A 19468-nucleotide genomic window follows, 5' to 3' on the forward strand; every position below is an offset into this window, starting at 1 on the left:
TGACTTCACTGCAGGCTGGCTGACCTCACTGCAGTCTAGCTGACCTCACTGCAGGCTGGCTGACCTTCAAGTTTCTGGGTGATTCTCCTGTCATCATAGAATTGCTGGGATTACAGATGTATGCTACCACATCTGGCTTTTTATGTGAGTTCCAGGAATTGAACTTGGGTAAATGGCCTTGTGTAGCTAGCTCCTTTAACTACAGAGCCATCTTTTCAACCCACAATTCACTAACTGTGTTGACTACTTTTTTCCCATGGTCTGAGTCTGACTGAGCATCAAAATAATCCAAGACGCTTGTTAAACATACAGGCTTCTGAAATGAGTTCATTTTTAGAGGGCCTAATTCACAGAGCCAGGGAGGAGCTTGCAAGTTAGTGTTGTTTTTCACAGTGCCTCAGGTAAATGAGGCATCTACCAGTGGATGAGCTACCACTGGGAAGCTTCTGGACTGCTCCACATGTCTGGTCGTGTCTGACCTCTCTGCCCTGCAAGTCATCACAAGCGGGACGATGTGTTGATCTTCATGTCTGGAGGCTCTCACATGTCTACTCATGGACCAGATTGCTTTAACAGTGTCATCTCTCCCTCCATATTTCTCATTTCTGAGCTCATCTGTGGAGGCTCTTGTCAATGTGCAGTGAATGAACTGAATTTCAAACAGCTCCTAGGACATGGAAGCAAAGTGAATTCAGAAATGTACTGCACGCTTGACTTTCAGTGAATGAAGCTTCAAAGGTGTCGTCTTGGTCTTGGCAATCATCCAGCCCCATTCTGACTTGCTGGTTTTAAAATTGGTTCTGCCTCTCATATTACTTTTTTCTGGGTCCAATCAAACGGTCCATGGTCGAGTCTCTCAGTGATGTCATCTTATTTTGTCTTTATCCTTACACTTGCAATGTCTTCTGTTTTTCTCCTGTTTGTAGCATTAGTGATCTTTATATACTTCCTGGCAAAATAAGTGCTAGTTTTTCTCTTTAAATCAGCTTGCTTCATTGGGATTTCTTTTCAGCCAGGATCCAACCACAGGGCTTGTTGCATCGAAGAAGTACCTCAAACAGGACGAGTCTGAGTCCCTGTACATTCTTATGTCACTGCTGTAACATGGCCCCCCATCAGCCGTGGCCAGTGTAATCTGTGCTCATGCCTAAGACCACAGCTTCAGTCTGAATAAGGGTCTTACTTACTTAGCAAAAGCTTCCCTTTCCTGACCAGAGGAAAGCACATATGGGGAGAGCAGGGAAACCTGGACCAGACTCCCCTTGCTCTCCTCTCCCCCGGGATCAACAGAAATACTAGCCAGCAAACTGTGGCACATGGTTTTGAAGAACCCAGGGAGAATTCATGACTCTGAGTTCACTGAGCCTCTAACACGGGACAAAAGGCACAGAGCTCCCTTTTGAGAGCAGTTACAGTCGCCTCAGGACTTGGGCTGGATGCCATCTCTGTCTCGCCGCATGGGTAAATCTTCACCTTTCTCCTGGACTAGCAGAAGTGATCTTGGCAAGATCTTTGAGTCAAACTAAGTGAAAAGTGGCTCTTGCAGAAAGGGTTTGTGCACACACGGATTTCCTAGATGGTGTGAGCTGAACTCTGAGGGTTAATTTGCCACCTCTCCCTCCCCTTTCCCTCTCTCTCTTCCTCCAATAGGACAGCTCTTTCCTGGAGCAGAAATACCCAACATTACCTGGGAAGCTCTCAGGAGCCACGCCCAATGGAGAAGCTGCCAAGTCTCCGTCCACTGTCTCCCCCCAGCCTGACTCTTCAGGGGGCAGCCTGCCAAGGCTGAGTGAGTGTCCAGCCCCAGGTTGATGGCCTCATCAACAGTGTCCTTAACTCTTCTGTAGCTAGAACTGCAGTCCACGATTAAGAATCGGGGGCAGTGGGGGTGGGGGGGAGGGGATTGTTCCTGGGCAGGATGTATCCCAAAGTGGTCCCACTTCTAAAGATCCCCCTGTCTGGATAAGCTGCTTCCCAAGTTATTGTACCTCCATTCTCCCCTGTGTCCGTTCCGCCTAGAATTCCTGCCTGTCGTCCCCTCCCAACATGTCCATATACTCTTCATGGCCTGCTTCTTTCCTCTGTCACCCTGGCCTTCTCTCCTCTGTGTGTCTGCCTTGGATGCAGCCCCTGTTACCATGAAGTGGACAGGGTACACACTCCACATTAGTATTTCCTTAGGCAAATGTGGTCAGCAGCTCCACCTGGCTGTGCCTGGGCCACCTCCTGCTTTATTTCTTGAAACCCAATTCTGCCCTGGGCTTCCAGAGCTCCAGACAAGCCCTTAACTAACTGTGTTCAGTTCTGTGCAGACTGCTTTGTGTCGCCGTAGTATGAGTACCTGAGACCTGTGCAGGATGTGCCTATGGCTCAGAATGCCCCTCACTGCCATTGCTGACCCTCGTCCCCTGCCCGAGGGCACCTCAGCTTGTGAGGAAAGGGCACCAGGATCCTTCGGCCTGATGCCTCCCCTCAGCATGCCGACCCTGCGGGCCAGGCTTGGTCATCCTTTTCCTTGTCCTTTGTGGGATTGTTTTCTTTTCTGTTTGAGTTTTTCTCTTTTGCTCGATGATACTCTTTTTATTTCTTTGCTCCCCGCCCCCTCCGTTACTGTTGGGCTGGACTTTGGCCTCTCTTGCTTCTTCATGTGGCTTCTCTGCTTCTGGGTTGCTGGAGATCGCGGCTGGAGTGTCAGTGCTCCGGTATTAGGTACTGTACCTGTTCCAGGTGAGGTACACTGTGAGAATACCTTTGTTTCCCCACTTCTGATGCCCTGCCCACATCCCAAAGTCTCCCTCAGATTGAATAGCCAGCTCCTTGTTGGAATAGTCTACAATTATTGGACCCCAAAGCCTCAGAATCTGAAGACACTAGATCACCCAGGTTGCACACACTGGCCTCCTCTGCAGTTCTTAGTGAGAGTCCCTGGAGGTGTTCTTAAGCTGTTTTGGCTCCTGGTATCTTGGTACGAAGCTCAGTTCTCGAGGCAGCACTGGGAAGAGTGCTCTGGGTTCCCAAAGGATAGCCCAGGTGTAGGGGAGGGGTGCCCACGGTACCTCCTCCCTCTCGCCCACATGTCTTCTCATCCTGCCCACTTTAGGAGACACAGAAGGTGCTTGGGAAGATGCAGTCGTGGTCAATGAACTCTCATCTACTTCATCTGGCACCGAGTCCAGCCCCCAGTCTCCCCTAACACCAGATGGCAAACGGAGCCCCAAAGGCATCAAGAAATTCTGGGGAAAGTGAGTTGGTGGGCCTGGTGGGGATCGTGTGTTTAGACAGGCAGATGCCGTGAGAGTCTCTGCTCCGTCACATGTTTGCAGGTCTGCAAACGCAGAAAAGTCACGTTCAGAGAGAAGAATATGAGCTGTTTTTTCAGCACTCAGAGAAGAAGTGTGGCAGATATTCCTCAAGTCGAGCTAGCTGCCTTGCAGCTTCCCTCCTAGGCGCCCCTCTGCCCTGCATCCGTTTCCATTCTCAGCACATTACACTGCCTGCACTTCTGAAGAAGCAGACCTGAGCACGTTCTTCTTTCTTAGGAGCCAGCCTGTGTCTCATAGAATATTTAAAGCCCCAAAGCCAAGTCCGTGCTAGTCCAGCTGATTGATTCTGAGCAGTGGGGGGAACTGGAGTCCCCTCAAAGGCACCAGCCTTCGCTTTGATCCTACAAGGAGTAGCTCAGATCCCGGAGTCAGGCTCAGGACTGGATCTGGAGTCCAGCGGAAGCAGTGTCATAAGGTCATCTTCCCTGGCTGCAGGCTAGGGGCCAGGGACGGCATTGCTCAGAGCCCTGATCTGGCCTGTCTAGCCCCTCACAGTCCCTGTGGATTCCTCTCCCTGCAGAATCCGAAGAACTCAGTCAGGAAACTTCAACACGGATGCACCAGGGATGGCAGAGTTTCGACGAGGTGGGCTCCGGGCGACTGCAGGGCCAAGGCTTTCTAGAACCAGGGACACCAAGGGACAGAAATGGTAAGGTTCCATCTAGCTCTTGTGCAAAGAGCTTTGTGAAACCCTGGCCAGGACGCAGTGCATCCTGGAGCCGGGCTGGGTGCCCCACAGCCTGAGAGGCTAAAGGCAGGAGTCTTCCATACAGAACTTGTCTGCTTGGTGTGAGTGGATATACTCACACTCACAGGTGCTGCGGCAGTGCGTGAGACTCCCTGCAGTGGGGCACAGTTGGGGTAGGAAGGCTATGTTAGTTACTTTTCACAAACAAACAGGAAAACACCAATCCTGACAAAGCAACATGAGAAAGGGAGAGATTATTCTGGCTCACAGCCCATTGTGAAGAGGAAGGCAGGCAGGGTGGCAGGAGCGTGAGGTGGCAGCCCGATCTTCAGACAGCAAGCAGGAAGAGATGAGATGAGATCTGGTGCTCAGCTCACTCCAGCCTTGTCACCCAGTCTGCGACCCCAGCTGATGACGCTGTCTAAAGTGAGGGTGGCTCTCCCTACCCTGATGAACCCAACCTAGACACTCTTTCACAGAAGTGATGATAGGTCCTGCCAAGTTGACAGGATTAAGCGTCAGAACGGCTGGTGGTGGCTCTGTTCCTGTCACTCATTCTCACGGATGCCTTTGATACCAGATGGTAAAGCCAGAGCAGATGCTAGAATCCCAAAGCTGGCTCGGTACCTCTGTCCAAGCACATCCTCCCAAAGCTGGGTCGGTACCTCTGTCCAAGCACATCCTAGCTGGAAGCTGCATTGCTGTTACGCAGCCTTTGCCCCTCCACTCCCCATGTGTGAAGTGGGGATTGAAACTAAGCGTTTGTTAAAGTTTAATTAGAATTATGTGATCCGCTGCACGTTCAACCCAGGCATTAGCCACCTGCCACTCAGGGGTCAACATCCTCTTGTCTTTTTGGGAGAGAGAGCATGCTCTCTTCCCTGCCTCTGGGCCAGTGTCCTCCTCCTCCTCCTGGCTCTGCGGAGGGTCTTGGGGCAGCCAGCGTCTGCCAGTATCCCTCATGGCTGCACTGTAGCAAGTTGCACTGAAAGGTGGCAACTGAAGGGGGCTGCTAAGTGTGAGTGGCATGGACATCAAAATGCTGGGTTTCACATCACTGTCCCGTCATGCCCTGATAAAAAGACACAAAAACAACTCTGTTTGGAGGTGTCCCTAATGGACATGCTCCCATTCTTCTCCCCCCACCCCTGCCCCGAGACAGGGTTTCTCTGTGTAGCCTTGACTGTCCTAGACCAGCTTTGTAGATCAGGCTGGCCTGGAACTCACAGCAATCCACCTGCCTCTGCCACGCCCAGCTCATTATTCTTCTTAATCCCCTTCTTTTACTTTCTCTGGACAAACCTGCACTTGTGAGTCCTTGCTCGTTTGTGGTGCCACCCCCTTTATATCAGTCCCACCCCCTTACATGGGCACCTCCATCAGAGCCTCGGAAGCCTGCTTTGCAGAGCCAGCTTTGGTTGGAATGTGCTACTTACAACCTAACCAAAATAAACGAACTCTGTTTGCCCTCAGGGTTGACACACACTGGGGAGAGAGGCCTGGGAGATACTCGCAATGCAAATAATAGTTCTCTGAAATAACAGCTTTCCAACTAAGAGAAAGGATCATTTCCTGAAACATGTTCTGTTGTTTGAAGACCTGCTGTGCCCTTTTTTTTCTCCCCCACCCCTCCCAGGAAGAGATCTTTAATTTATTACCACCCTCAAATTTCAAGATGTTGCCAGATCCTCACAGTGTTTTGAGACAGAGGACCTTCCCCCATTGGCTTCCACATGGATGGACATCCTCACGCCTGTATTGTAATCCATGATCAAAGGAGGAGGGTGGTGCTGATCCTTCTAATCTTGGCTGTATATCCTCAGTAAATACCAGCCTTTGGGAGGGGCGGGGCTAGGGAATCTAAAGGCACAACCTCAAAGGGTGTCAATCAATTTAGAGCCAAAGAAAGCTCACCTGTATATTCCATAATTAGATATTGTCATTGCTGAGCAATATTTTTTTTTAATTTAGACATTTTGTTTCTGGGTTTTTAGACATGAGACTGTAAAGGTACAGTAAACTTCAGTGAGTGGTCTTTGGTCTAGTTCTGGCTGTGTCTTAAGGGAGAGAGCGTAGAGGAGGAATCCTTGTGTCAGGCTGGAAGAACGTTTGAAAGACCAGCAGGCATTTTCTTAGCCAGTTCTCGGTGCTCCTGTCACTCCAGGGGAGGAGTGACAATGGCAGAAACCCCGTCTGCCTGAGGAAGGAGCTGCAGTGCCAGAGGCGGCTTTGCTGGTGTCTTTGTACTTTCCTGGCCATGGCAGTGGGTGGTGAAGGGAAGAAGAGTGAGGGGACCCCGATGAGCTGGCTTTGTTTAGCTTACTAATGCCTGTCGTAGCAACCTTCCCAGGAAAAAAGACTGTTAGTACCATTCAGGAGAATATAATTATATGCCCATGCCCTCTGGCATGCAATTCATAGATATTTAATGCATAATATTTTATTTAAAAAAAACTTGCCACTAATATTCTTGTGAGAGAAGTGCTTGGTTCCTGAGAGCTCCCAGCCCCAGTTCTTTTCCCAATGAAAATTATGTATTTTGTATTTTGGTAATGTTTTATAGAACAATTCAGATCATGGAAAAACAAATTTCATTGTTTTTGTCCCTCTAGGTAAGGTCTTACTGACTTATGCCCCATAGCACACTGTACAGAGAGAGGCTGTTGCCACCACAGCCTTACTAAAATTATACATTCAAGTTTTTACTGTTTACTTTTCTCTACTCTTACAGAACTCCATAAGCTTACAGTTTTTATCAGTTTGCTTTTCACATTTGTCAATTTAGTTTGTGAATTTTCTGTATTATGGGCCAGTTTTAATATTTGTTATAGATTTCTGTTCAATCTCTGCATATTAAGGTTAAGCCATGTCTGACAAATACTGGTAAGATGCTTTGGGGCTTATACCAGAATTTTACTTTTGATAGTGATACTTTGATCAATGAAATGTTTATATTTACACATAATGAGGTCCATTGACTTCTTTGTTTTTGCTGAGGGGAACAGAATTCAGATGTGGAGGTACTGGCTCTGATACTATAGGACAGGAAGCGTGGTGGGGGGCAGTTTACAAAGGAATGGTGGGAGGAGCCTGAAAATAGAGACACAGCTGTATCTGATTGCCTTGAAAGGTACACAGGACCAGAGTTTTCAAATTGTAATCTCAGAAACAATTACTTCCCTCCTTCAGAAGGAAATACATAGAATGTTTTCCCCAGTTTCCAGAAATAGAAAGGGAGGAGAGAGAGAGAAAGGGAGAAAGGGGGGAGGGAGAGAGGGGGAGGGGTGGAGATGGGGAGAGAGGGGGACACAGAGGGGGGGGGAGAGGGAGGGGGAGAGGGAGGGGGAGGGGGAGGGGGAGGGGGAGGGAGGGAGGCGGGGGAGAGGATATGAATGAAATGAAAACCTATACACATGTGAAACAAGAGATAAAGTGAACATTGATATAGAGAGAAATTCTCTTGTTACGAAGCAAAGTATCAGGCTGAGGATGCGGCTCAACTAGTAAAGTGCCTGCTGCGCAAGCCTGACAACCTGGGTTGAGGTCCCCGGCAGCCTGGGAAAAGCCAAGTGTGGTGGCTGCAACCCTAGTGCCCAGGGAGGTGACTGGAGATGTGCAGTTCCTTGGGGCTTGGTGGCCAGGCAGTCTAGCCGATTGCTGAGCTCAGGATTCAGCAAGAGGCCCTGACTCAACATATAAGGTGGGGAATGATGAAAGACACCTGGTGTTGGCTTTTGGGATCCAAACACACAGTGTGTATACAGGCACATGCCCACACATGAGTGTAGCACACATGCATGTGTGCATACATGCACATGCAAAATAAACACACTAAAAAGCTATGTTGGCTCATATTTATAAGGCCAGCATTTGAAGGATAAGGCCTTATCTCAAAACACAAAGCACTAAAATAAAACAAATTATAAGCCAGAATGCCAGATCACACCAAAAGCAGTAAAGGCAGGAGATGAACATCGTATAGAAGTGGTGGAGAGAAAGTTGATATTCATATAAACTGAGTCACGTGGGCTCACTGTAAAAAGGCTGTCATTTTTTCCTGTTTTTATATAATGTACTGACATCAACAAAAGCAGCATAAATCTCAGTAAATCTTCCAGCAGCTCCTACTGGCAGGACACAGATACCACACCGTTTAAGGGGTCAATTGGCTATCACACTGAAAACGCTGAACTGTATAGTGCTGCCACTGACATGTCAGCGTGGAGCTGATGCTGAGGGCTGCTGATGGAGCTCTGTGGGAGAGCACTTGCCTGACATGCATGCTGCCCTGTATGCCATCCCCAGCACTGCACAAAGTGAGCATGCTGGTGCACACCTGCAACCTCAGTATGCCTGAGTTGGAGGAGGCAGAAGGTTCAGAAGTTCAAAGTTACCCTTAACTACAAATTGAGTCTGAGGTCATTCTGTATTAGGCCCTGTCTCAAAAATAAAAACAAAAATATGTATGTATTAGCAGTCAAGCTAGAAAACAGTCTGAGTGAAGTTCTGTTCTCATAGAAGGTATTACAGAGTTTTGCTCAGAGTACACACCTAAAATGTGAACGTGGAAAAGTACTCCAGAGCTGTAGCTAGGAATTGATTTAAAATTTTTGAATTCTGTACGTATCTGTGGGTTCACATTCAATTTCTAGCTTTTTACAATGTTTTCTCCTTCCAAATATTCCTCAATTTTATATTTAAAATTTACATTTTTCTGTGCAGAGGGCACTCCAATTTGTATGAATTCTAGGCTTATAATTTGCACCTGTTGGAGACCTGCTGAAACCCAAGCTCTAGGCGAGAGTGTTTAGAACCTCTGTTGGTATTTATTCTAGAATGCTGGCTTCTTTCTGGCCCTTTAAGGAATCTCCTGTTTAGCTAAGTGTTCAAAAAGCTCTTAATATCATACCTGCATATTAGGGCTGCAGCTGGCCCTAGGTACCCGAGACTTCTGGGTCTACAGATTTAACCAAATGAGGCTCGATGGTGCAGGTTGTCCACAGTGGTTACGTAGGCAGTACTGAATCCGCGCGAACTGTTTGCTTGTTACTCCCTGACAATAAAAGGTGACATTTGCACATGTTGTTTGTGTTGCATTAGATGTGGTAAGTAATCTGGCCATTATGTAAAGTATTTGGGAGGAGTGTGTAGTTTCTACGTAAATACTAGATTTTATATCTGGGGCTGGAGCATCCTCCTGGAATCCATCCTCCATGGGTACCAGGGGAGAACTGTACTTTGCTAGAAGGGAATCCCTCTGACTAGCTAGTCTTCTAGATCCCTCCATCCCCATTTATATTTAAAACCGAATATGAAGTTGTTTTGTCTGCCCTCCCCCCATGGCTCGGTTGGGATTTCGAATGTGCCATTACATTCACGCTTCAAATGAAAAATTTATGTTCTTAAGAACGGATGGTTTTTAATACCAAGGCGTCCTGTCAGGAACATGACCCAGCTCTTCATTTATTCATGTCTCTTTTTTTATGTGTTCACTCGAGTGTTGCAGCTACGTCAACTCACTGTGTTCCATCCTGGCTTCATACACAGCCAGGGAGCGTCCACACTCCTTGTTATGGCAGCTCCTAGAAAGATTATAATTCCAGTTGGTCTGGTGGGGATGGCTTTCATTGTTTTAATAAAAGCCATAGTATGCCATAGTATCTGCATGGGTAATACGTAGAAGATTGACGTTTGCATGTAGTGCTCATTTCCATACGTATAAGCACATGCATTTGTTTCCATAAATAATATACATTTGTTTTCTGTCCTCCAGTGACTTGGCTGTTGTCGGTTTCTAGGTAGGAAATCATGTAGTATCAAAAGAATTGGGGTCTTTATTTCTACTTTTCTTTCTGTCTTTCTTTCTTTTTCTTTGTTTGCTTGAGATAGGGTTTCTTTGTGTAGCCTTGGCTGTCCTAGACTCGCTTTGTAGACCAGGCTGGCTTCGAACTCACAGTTGGGATTAAAGGCATACACCACCACACCCTGCTTTATTTCTACTTTTCTAAAGCTGTACTACTTCTTTTATCTGTCCTTACCTAGATAGATCTCTCTACCAGTTTTATTAATAAGTATTAATAGTCACACACACACACATACACATACACATACCCATTTCTGCTGATTATAATGGAAATGCGCCTCATATTTAATTAATAAGGTATTCATTGTTAGAATGAGCTTTGGCCTGGCTTTTCCACCTTTCCCTCTTAGAGGATGGACTGTCTCTTCCAAGCTTACTAAGCATTTTTCACAGACTGCTGAGTCCTACAGACAAAATAATTTGATAATAGGTTTTCATACTGCTCTTCTGGACCTGTGTGCATTGAACAGTCCCTGAGAGCATCACCAGGCTGCTGCATGCTCAGAGAAGCTGCAGTTGAATGCTAACACCTGGTTTTAAGGTGGAATGCTAACCCTGGTGTTAAGGTGGAATGCTAACCCTGGTATCAGGTGGCTCTGGAGCCTCACACACATGGGTAGGTTATCCTTGAATGCCATTCACATTGTTGGTTCTTTTAAAAGCTTTTTCTTTTCCCTTGAGGTTTTATGTTATGCAAAGCCCCAGGTGCCTTATAACAGAAGCATGCTCTTCTTTGCTTCCCAGTGATGCCAATGCCCCCTTTGCCCAGTGGAGCACAGAGCGTGTGTGTGCATGGCTGGAGGATTTCGGCCTGGCTCAGTACGTGATCTTTGCCAGACAGTGGGTGACATCTGGCCACACACTACTAACAGCTACCCCTCAGGACATGGAAAAGGTAAGGGCTGAGTGTGAGGAGAAGTTCCTGTTTTCCCCCAGAGCAGTGGATGGGGAGTAGTGTATGGGTAGGTGATGGTCTCCCTTTGCCCCGTATACACAGAAGGTGCGTGGGGAAGGCTGTATAGATTAACATTGCAGGGCACTGTGCACCTACCCCCAGGCACTACCACCACCATTGAGCGCCATCTCTATCCTGACATGACATCCTCTGAGGACCAAGTTGTCTGCCAAAACCTCACATGTGGTCTTCTTCATCTTTTGCTTTCAGGAGCTGGGGATTAAACACCCCCTCCATCGGAAGAAGCTGGTGTTAGCCGTGAAAGCTATCAACGCCAAGCAGGAGGAGAAGTCTGCACTGCTTGACCACATTTGGGTGACACGTAAGGATAGGCATATATTTATGAAGAATGTTTCTGGTGGTTCTGAAGGGCAAAGGACTTTCCCATTGAACATGTGCCTCAAAGACAGCAGTATATGTGTGACAGATGAATGGATTGCTGATGCTTCGGGGGGAAATAAAGCATTTGTCGCCTTTTCCCCTTGACATTCACACCAGATAGTCTCATGAATCCTAACACATCTCTTTTTGTAGGATGGCTCGATGACATTGGCTTACCCCAATACAAAGACCAGTTTCATGAATCCAGAGTTGATGGGCGAATGCTGCAGTACCTAACCGTGGTAAGAACTTTCCCTTAAGTACTCCTGTTGCTCCAGCGAGCACTCGACCCCGGTGTCCCCATTCTTGTTACTTTGAACTTGATTCTCCTCCTTGCCGCACATTCCTAAGGCCCTGAAATGGTGCCGTTATTACATAAGGCATGTCAAGTGCCAGAGCAAACCATGGTGCTAAGTGAAGCTGCCAAAACGTCTGTGAGCACCTTTCTGAGATGTGGAAGGTGTGTCTGTTTGGTCAGGAAAGAACTTCTGGGGTCTTTTGTTACCTCAGAAACTGGCTCATCAACCATAACTTTTTTTTTTCTCCCTCAGAATGATCTACTCTTCTTAAAAGTCACCAGCCAACTACATCATCTCAGCATCAAATGTGCTATTCACGTGCTACATGTCAACAAGTTCAACCCCCACTGCCTACACAGGAGGCCTGCTGATGAGGTGAGGGAGCCTGCTAGCTGTCCAGGTGGTCCTGAGTCAGGACACCTGAAATAGCGAGTGTGAAAAAATAAGGATGATACCAGCACAAAATAGACCATGGGGCTTATGATTCTGGTACCTAAAACATCCCTGTTGCTTATATTTTGTGTCTGTTGGTCGTCACTAAGCTTCTGATGCCTGATCCTCACTCAGTGTAGCTCTTCTAAGTCCTCATAATGATCTAAGGTTTTGATATGGCATAAAAAAGACCGGAAAAACAGCATGGAGCCTGGGTGTCAAAGTAGGCAGAAGAGGCAGAGTCCAGGGGGACAGAAGGCTTCCCAGAGGACCAGGCAGTTCAGAGTAGGTTACTGTCCTTGCTGGTACAAGATTAACTAGCCTTCAGCCTAGATGCACAGGACCTTAGTAGAGGGGAGCTAGTGAGGACAAACAAAGGACCCCAAATGGGTGCTATACATAATCATGTTCTGTAAACATCAGAACTCCCCGGTGGGCCCCAAACTGAAGGCCTGTGGATCATGTGCCGCCTCCTCTCTTGTGGAGAACTGGTCTAACTATGATACTTTAGGGTCCCAAAATGCCTGCCTTTACCTTACATCCTCTATTTCCCTGCTATCCAACAAATAGATCTTGCACACCTTCTGTGTGAGAGCTGAGCCTTTTGAAGCCCACAAAGCTATGTGAAAGTATGTAGATATTTCTATATTTTATAAAAATATTTACTTTTTATTCTATATGTGTATGTGTCACACATAATGTGGGTGCCCACAGAGGACAGAGGACTTCAGCAGATCCCTTGGGGGCTGGGATTAGAGATGGTTGTGAGCCAGCTGGCATGGGTGCTGGGAATTGAACCTAGGGCCTCTAGAATATACACTGCTAAGCATCTACCTATCTCTCTCTCTCTCTGTCTCTGTCTCTGTCTCTGTCTCTCTCACTCTCTGTTTTCTGAGCTATCTCTTAAGGCCCAGCTTCAAGATCTTAAAATATTTGCCCATGCCAGGGAGTACTTTTCCCTAGAAAACACGTGGCTCATAATTGAATCTTTAAAGTTCTGTTGAATCACTGAATAAAAACCTGTGCCTTTATTCATTTGTGCCAAAATAAGCCAGAAAAGTAGGGCATCGCAGGATGGTAGATTCAGATATTTAAGTGTAGACAATGCAGCAAAATTCAGTAAGGTACTGATTTCTTAGGTGGGTTTTCAGGCATGTGGCCAGGATGGCCTGGGTTGCAAGGCCTGAGAATCTGCTGTTCCAGGGAAGCTTCCCGACAGAGGACCATGTGGTACCTAACTTCTTTACTCTCCTCCATCACAGAGTAACCTTTCTCCTTCAGAAGTTGTGCAGTGGTCCAACCACAGGGTAATGGAGTGGCTGCGATCTGTGGACCTGGCAGAATATGCACCCAATCTTCGAGGGAGTGGCGTCCATGGTGGCCTCATTGTGAGTGGCTCTCTGGGTTAGCCCACATGCCTTGGTGCACACTGGGGTATTCCCAACCCACCTTTCTGTCCTGTTTTTGTTCATGCTGCTGTGATTTAAAAAAAAAAATACCCCCACTGAAAGCAACATAGGGAAGAAGGGTGTTTATTTTAGCTCAATTGCAGGCTTTAATCCATCGCTTCAGGGCAGTCAGAATAGCAGGAGCCTGAGACCACTGGTCACGTGACATCGGCAGTTGTGAGGAGAGGATGAACACAGGCGTACTTCTGCTCAGTCCCTTTCTTGACTCTTACACCATCCAGAAGGCGGCCATGACATGGTACCACCCACAATCAGGGCAGGTCTTCCCCCCTCAGTTAACCTGATCAATTAAGAGAAATCCCTCACACTCACGCCTGCAGGCCACCCTGATCCAGGCAACTCCTCCTTAGGACTCTTCTCAGGTCATTCTGCTGTGTCAAGTTGATGAATAAAGCTGAGCCTCCTACTTTGTCAGGGCCAGACATTCTGGTGGAAAAACAATGAGATTCTTCATCTGAACCAGTTTACAGAATCTGAAACCTCAACGTATTTCTGTAGTTTCTGGTCGAGCATTATTGTGCCGTATAAAAAGAGCTAAGATGGCTTCTGCAAGGACTCCCTCAGCCTCACTCCAGAAGATTCCAGTTAGTCAGGTCATTGCATGAGATCAGCCCTGAACGTGGCAGCTCCACCTGTTCCCAGAGGAACACGGGGGCTGGGGACGTGAGGGGGAGGTCACCATATTGCCACTTCCTGATTGTCGTGATATGATCTTTATCGCCACTTAGCTCTGTCAAGTGTCAAAGCCAGAAGGGAAGTGTGGAGGTGGTGGCCTAGATGCCATCAGAGAGGACTGGAAAACAGCCTTATCAGAGAGGTCCTGGTTCTCTGCTGGCATGTGAAGATGAGGTAGTCAGTCAACAAACATGCTGGTCTGTTAAAAGCCAGGCCTTGTGCTGGGGAGGCGGCGTGGGTGGGACACAGAACACAGCCTCTGTTCCTGAGACACTCAGGACTCAGAGGGACGAGTCCTTCCTGTCCCCCCGATGTGCACTCACGCTAGGTTTGTCTGTGTTTTCTTCTTAGATCCTGGAGCCACGCTTCACTGGGGACACTCTGGCTATGCTTCTTAATATCCCCCCGCAGAAGACGCTCCTCAGGCGCCATCTGACTACCAAGTTCAGTGCCCTGATTGGGCCCGAGGCTGAACAGGAAAAGCGAGATAAAATGGCCTCACCAGCTTATACACCTCTGACCACCACAGCCAAAGTTCGGGTGAGCTGTCCAAGCCTTTGTGGATGGGTCCCTGTGGCCTGCCTTCTGAACCGTATGCTAAACATATGTTAGTTGGATGCCTGGGCCAAACCAATGATGGGGGGCATATGTGTCTCCTGCTGCAGGAGCCTGCTCCCGAGGTCTGTTCATCTTTATTAGATCCATTCCTCATTTGGCCTAAGTCCCAGGAAAACAGCACAGACTTCTGTACACTGGAAACATGTACAGGAAGTAGCTCTTCCTGGTGAAGCTGTTCTCCACTCCAGTTCTGCCAAGCAGATGAGCTCTGGGTTCCCGTTAGTCAGGCCCATGTGTGCGCCACAGTGCCCTGGGGTCTTGGACACAGCCATCTTGCTAGCACTAGGAGTGCTCCTATAGCAGCTCGCCCTGGTCTGTGATGTAGCCAGGACATCTCGAAGCATCTCTAAGACTAGCCTGAGTCGTACAATCCTCAGTCTGAAGCTATCTGCAGTCCACACATGACCTCCAGTGGCTGAGCTGAGCTCTTCCCAAGCAATCGCTGGTGTCTAAGGTCCAGCTATACCTCCTCCCTTCCCTAAGGATACAGGACAGGTAGTATGTCTTGGGAGTCCAGCAGAAACAGCATAGGGAAACTAAGGCAAGGAAGAAGGCCAGCCCGGGGCCCTCCAGGGTCTTCGTGACTCTGAGTGCTCCTCACTCACATGCCAGCAGCTATGATGGGACAGGTCTCCTGGGCTTGATCTCAGGTACAGACAGGAGCATTCCAGGGCACGCCTTGGTGCATCTTGGGAAACAGGAAGTCACTGGGGGGAGAGAGCCTCATCTTGAGGCACAGCCTCAGAGGAGCAGTTCTCCGTGTTCAAGGTCATCCATCTGGTCAGCCTTGCTTCAGCATCTAATATGTCCTCAGGAGCCCTGCTTCCCACGGCGTTTTCATTTCTTTCCTCCTGAGCTAGCTCCCAAATATATTGTCAGTCGCGTCTGCACAGCCACCCTGGAGCTCCTTCTCATCATCTTGCATTTGCTGTTTCAGCCTAGGAAACTTGGATTTTCACATTTTGGAAACATGAGGAAAAAGAAGTTTGATGAATCCACGGATTACATTTGCCCCATGGAGCCCAGCGATGCTGTCAGTGACAGCCACAGGGTCTACGGTGCCTACCGGGGCCTCAGTCCCCTTGATAACCATGAACTAGATGGGCTGGACCAGGTGGGACAGACCAGTTGACACCCCTGTCACCTGCTTTCTCTGTGCATGGAGAGCTTACAGTAACACCGAGTGTCACCATGTAACTGCACTGCGCCCTTGTGCATGACCTGCGGAAAACAGCAACTGTGTACCTTTGGGCTGGTCTCCCTGCACACCCCAGGGATGGGCAGGACGTGCAGTTACACAGCTGCAAAGGAGACAGACTCTGGGGACCATAGCCAAATGGGGACTCGGGGGAAGTCACTTGAACACATTTGTACATGTTTTTTTTGTCATTCTCCGTATCCATATTTCAGCTGGAAACACATGAGCAGAGGCAGCCCTGGGCAACCCCAAGAGGCTCAGCTCTCAGACACTGCCCCTTTGCTCCAGCTGAGGGAAGAATTCAAGTGCCTTAGGCCTGTGGGCCACAGAATCTTGGCTGAGATCAAAGAGGCAACAGCGGGTATTTAGGCCATGGTGACAACATAATTTGATTGTACATTACTATGGGGTGGCCACTTCTTTCTGATAATAAAAACAGTATTTATGTAGAAAGTACAAAACATGTTTAATTTTGTTGGGGGTAGGGCAATACTGACTACACTGCTTTAGAGCCTATAGCTTAGGATTCAACCAAAGGGCTGGAATGTCTGTTACAGGGTGTCTGTGGCCCTGTTGCCTTGGGCATTGTCTTCCTCCGTGAAGCCAAGAGGCAGCTTGGGTGTCACACACACCCTGGCTGGAGGTCACATCTGTCACACAGACCCTGGGTGTCTTGAGCAGGCAGCTTTTCTGGCAAGCCTCTGCTTTTCATCTTCTGCCCACTTCTGTCCCCTGGAAGAGCAGAAACAGAGCTGGTCTCTTGCTTTAGACCCTGACTAGCTGGTAATGGGCTCACCAGATGGCCTGTGTCTGGCCGGAGACTGACCGGGGAGACATGTGTACTCTGCCAGCCAGTCTGAGCTCATGCTCAGGGAATTCCAGTTTGGGACTGGCCAGCATCTGACTCCTTCTGGGTCCAGCGGGCTCCGTCTATAGAATGACAGCAGTGTTATGGCCATCTGGCAGTGAGGGCAGGACCAATGGACCCATTATGGCATTCTGATTCTGCCTCAGGTGCAGGGGATGCTTAACAGTTGGCTCTTAGCACACACAGAAGACTCAGCCACAGTCTGTTACCTAAGGCCGCCACCTCCCCTGAAGTCTTGCCTAGTGAGAGAAAGGGGCCCAAGCTTGCCAGGTGCAATACTAGTGTTTGGTCCTGGTACCCAATGACCAGTGCTATTGTAGAGCAGGTCAGGCCAGGCTTTATGTCTTGTTGGTTATGCTCCAGTGAGGAGCCGCATGCACCTGTCTGCATCCTTGCATGGGATTGTGAGGCCTTGTGTGACTCCCATTCCCTTAGTGGACCTGAGTTTTCCCTCATATAAGGGGTTAATCTTGGTGCCTCCAAGTCTGCAGCTTCCGGGTAAGGAAGACAGGAGTGGGCCAGCAGTACCCAAGGAGGAGGAAGGCAGGAGAAGGAGGTTTCTGTGCCCTGAAGAGGCCACAGCCTCCTGAAGATGCTCTCTTAATGCCACAGCATTGGTATCCGGAGTCCTGTGCCTGGAAGTCATCTTTCTGTCCAGTAACCTGGAGGCTTTCATCCCTGTTGCTCTTTGCTTTTGGAAATAGCTGGACCACTGGACACGTGCACGAAGCTGATAGGCAGGCTCTGCCCATTGCCTGCTTCTCTCTACTGAGCGCTGATGCTGAGTGTGGCTTGGGTGGAGCACATGCATGCGTGCAGGAGCTAAAACTGCATGGGTCTCACCAGCAGTCACTCCTCGGCCTAGAACGCACCATGTCCACCCCCCAGGGAAGAATGTCCTGGAGGGGACAGGCCTGAGTAGAAGGGGCTTTGCATGCCACTGTGTCTGCAAAGCATAGGCTTTAACCCTTGGTTGCTGACCAGGCTGCTGCCCATTTTACAGATGGCATCTTCGGAAGGTACCGTGACACAGATAGGGCTCCTCTCCCAAGACATCCACCGCCTCACGGTAGGATTCTGACTCCTCCTTGTGACATGGTCAGGGAAGCCCAGTGAGCTTGTTGTGGTGGCATTTGTGGCCACAGGAGAAGAAAGGATGATGTTTGATCGTGGGTGACAGCCTGAGCCAGCTCTGAGGCACACAGCAGCCCAAAGACCTCCTCCATTGGCCTGTTGCTGGCTCTGAGCCTCAGCAGGGCATTGGCGGCTCACAGGCCTCTTGCAGAGTCAGCCAAAACATGCAAGGTGCTGGATCTTTTTTCTGGTCTCAGAGTTGGTAAATGATAGGACAGTCCCCAAGCAGTTCTAGGTCGCCCACCCAGCCCGACCAAAGCCCAGATTCACTTCTGGCCCAGTGAAAACTGTCCTGCCGCCTTCTTGGCACAGGAGAAACGTGCACTCCATCACTTCTCTGACAATACGGATATACCCTACAAGCTAAGAGAGCCTGCCATGACTAAGAATACAAATCAGTCCATGAGGGGGGGCAGCTGGGTCCCAAGGGAGGGACAGTTTGGGGGAAGGTAGGAGTGATCGCGTCCTTTTTGCCATTTTACTAGCCCTAGGGGCTTAGGTGTGCCGCTGTTCCACTGAGGCTAGCTTTAGCTACCTGTAATGCAGGCTAATGGTAGCCTTCTTAGAATCACAAGGGAGACCAGAGGTAGCAAGAAATAGCTACCTGCAGTTTAAAAAAAAAATCTAAAGGCAAAATAGAAGAGTTCCTTATGTCAATGCAACAGGCTTTTTCTCTTGGCTCGTGTAGGGGGAAATGTCTCTGTTCAATCCTGGCCCGTGATCTCTGCCAAACCTTTGGTGAAACCTTAGAGCTAAGTTTACCTCTAAATGAAGGGCTTAGTTTTATGTGTTATGTATGTATAGGTGTATAGGGGATTGAACCTAGCACATTGTGCAAGCAAGGCAAGTGCTTGTGTACGCCAAGCTTTGCCCTCAGCCCACTTTTCCACACTCAGCGCTCAGGCTCCCTGGGACACCACAACTTTGCAGGTCAGTGGTGTTGGAGATGGGCCACTCCCAATGTCCCTCTCTGTTTTTTCATGACAGTGCTGCAGGGTAGCCTTGGCCTATGGACTGTTAAATTGCCCCTTTGGCTATGTTCTTCCAGACTCTGCTGAGCCAGGACCAACTACTGAATGACTCGCCTGGCGGTCCCTGACGCTGATGACTGTGGATGACGTTCGTCATGGCTAAGAGCCCAGAGAGGCACATGCGGAGCCTGAATGTTTGCCTCAATGGGGGAATTGGCCCAGAGCCATCTACAGAACCCAGACAGGGCTGATGGGCCACCTTGGATGTAGGTGCTGACAGGAGCAAAAGCAGAGGGATGGGACGGGTGTCCGGAAGTGTCCCGCGTCACTCTGTGTTGTCAATGCTTGCTTTTCATTACAGCCTTTCTACCTTTTCTACTTTTATATGCAAACTGTAGATCACTCTGTGGAGAAGGAAGTGTGGTTTTAAATGCAGAGCAAAGGCCATGAGCTGTTTTTTTGTTTTTGTTTTTCCATAAAAGCCTCTGGTTGGGGGGGGGGGGGAAAGGGATTGTACAAACTGTTCTGAGTGTCCTGCAGTGGCTGGGTAAAGTGAGTCTGGGGGATAAGGGATGAGGGGGGGCGGCATCCTTT

At 48.7% G+C, this 19468-nt stretch overlaps 1 protein-coding gene across 11 annotated transcripts in view; it reads left to right on the forward strand.

Annotated features, from left to right (window-relative positions):
* Positions 1-19341, forward strand: part of PPFIBP2 (PPFIA binding protein 2) — a 145931-nt gene extending 126590 nt beyond the window's left edge. For 6 of the 11 annotated variants that reach the window (XM_084773641.1, XM_084773640.1, XM_084773642.1 and 3 more), the window contains 11 exons: positions 1651-1789; positions 2677-2709; positions 3101-3242; positions 3844-3972; positions 10619-10769; positions 11040-11151; positions 11364-11452; positions 11762-11884; positions 13204-13329; positions 14437-14625; positions 15641-16362. In XM_084773641.1, coding sequence (XP_084629767.1) covers positions 1651-1789; positions 2677-2709; positions 3101-3242; positions 3844-3972; positions 10619-10769; positions 11040-11151; positions 11364-11452; positions 11762-11884; positions 13204-13329; positions 14437-14625; positions 15641-15835 — 1428 coding nt within the window. In that variant the 3' untranslated portion in view covers positions 15836-16362. Of the gene's footprint in view, positions 1-1650; positions 1790-2676; positions 2710-3100; positions 3243-3843; positions 3973-10618; positions 10770-11039; positions 11152-11363; positions 11453-11761; positions 11885-13203; positions 13330-14436; positions 14626-15640; positions 16363-17772; positions 17839-18951 lie in introns of those variants that run through there. The other 5 variants (XM_084773637.1, XM_084773644.1, XM_084773647.1 and 2 more) reach the window with 2 other exon arrangements.
* Positions 19342-19468: the final 127 nt, after the last annotated feature.

This window comes from Acomys minous (assembly GCF_964271855.1).
Source record: "Acomys minous genome assembly, chromosome: 2".
NCBI classification, from domain to species: Eukaryota; Metazoa; Chordata; class Mammalia; order Rodentia; family Muridae; genus Acomys; species Acomys minous.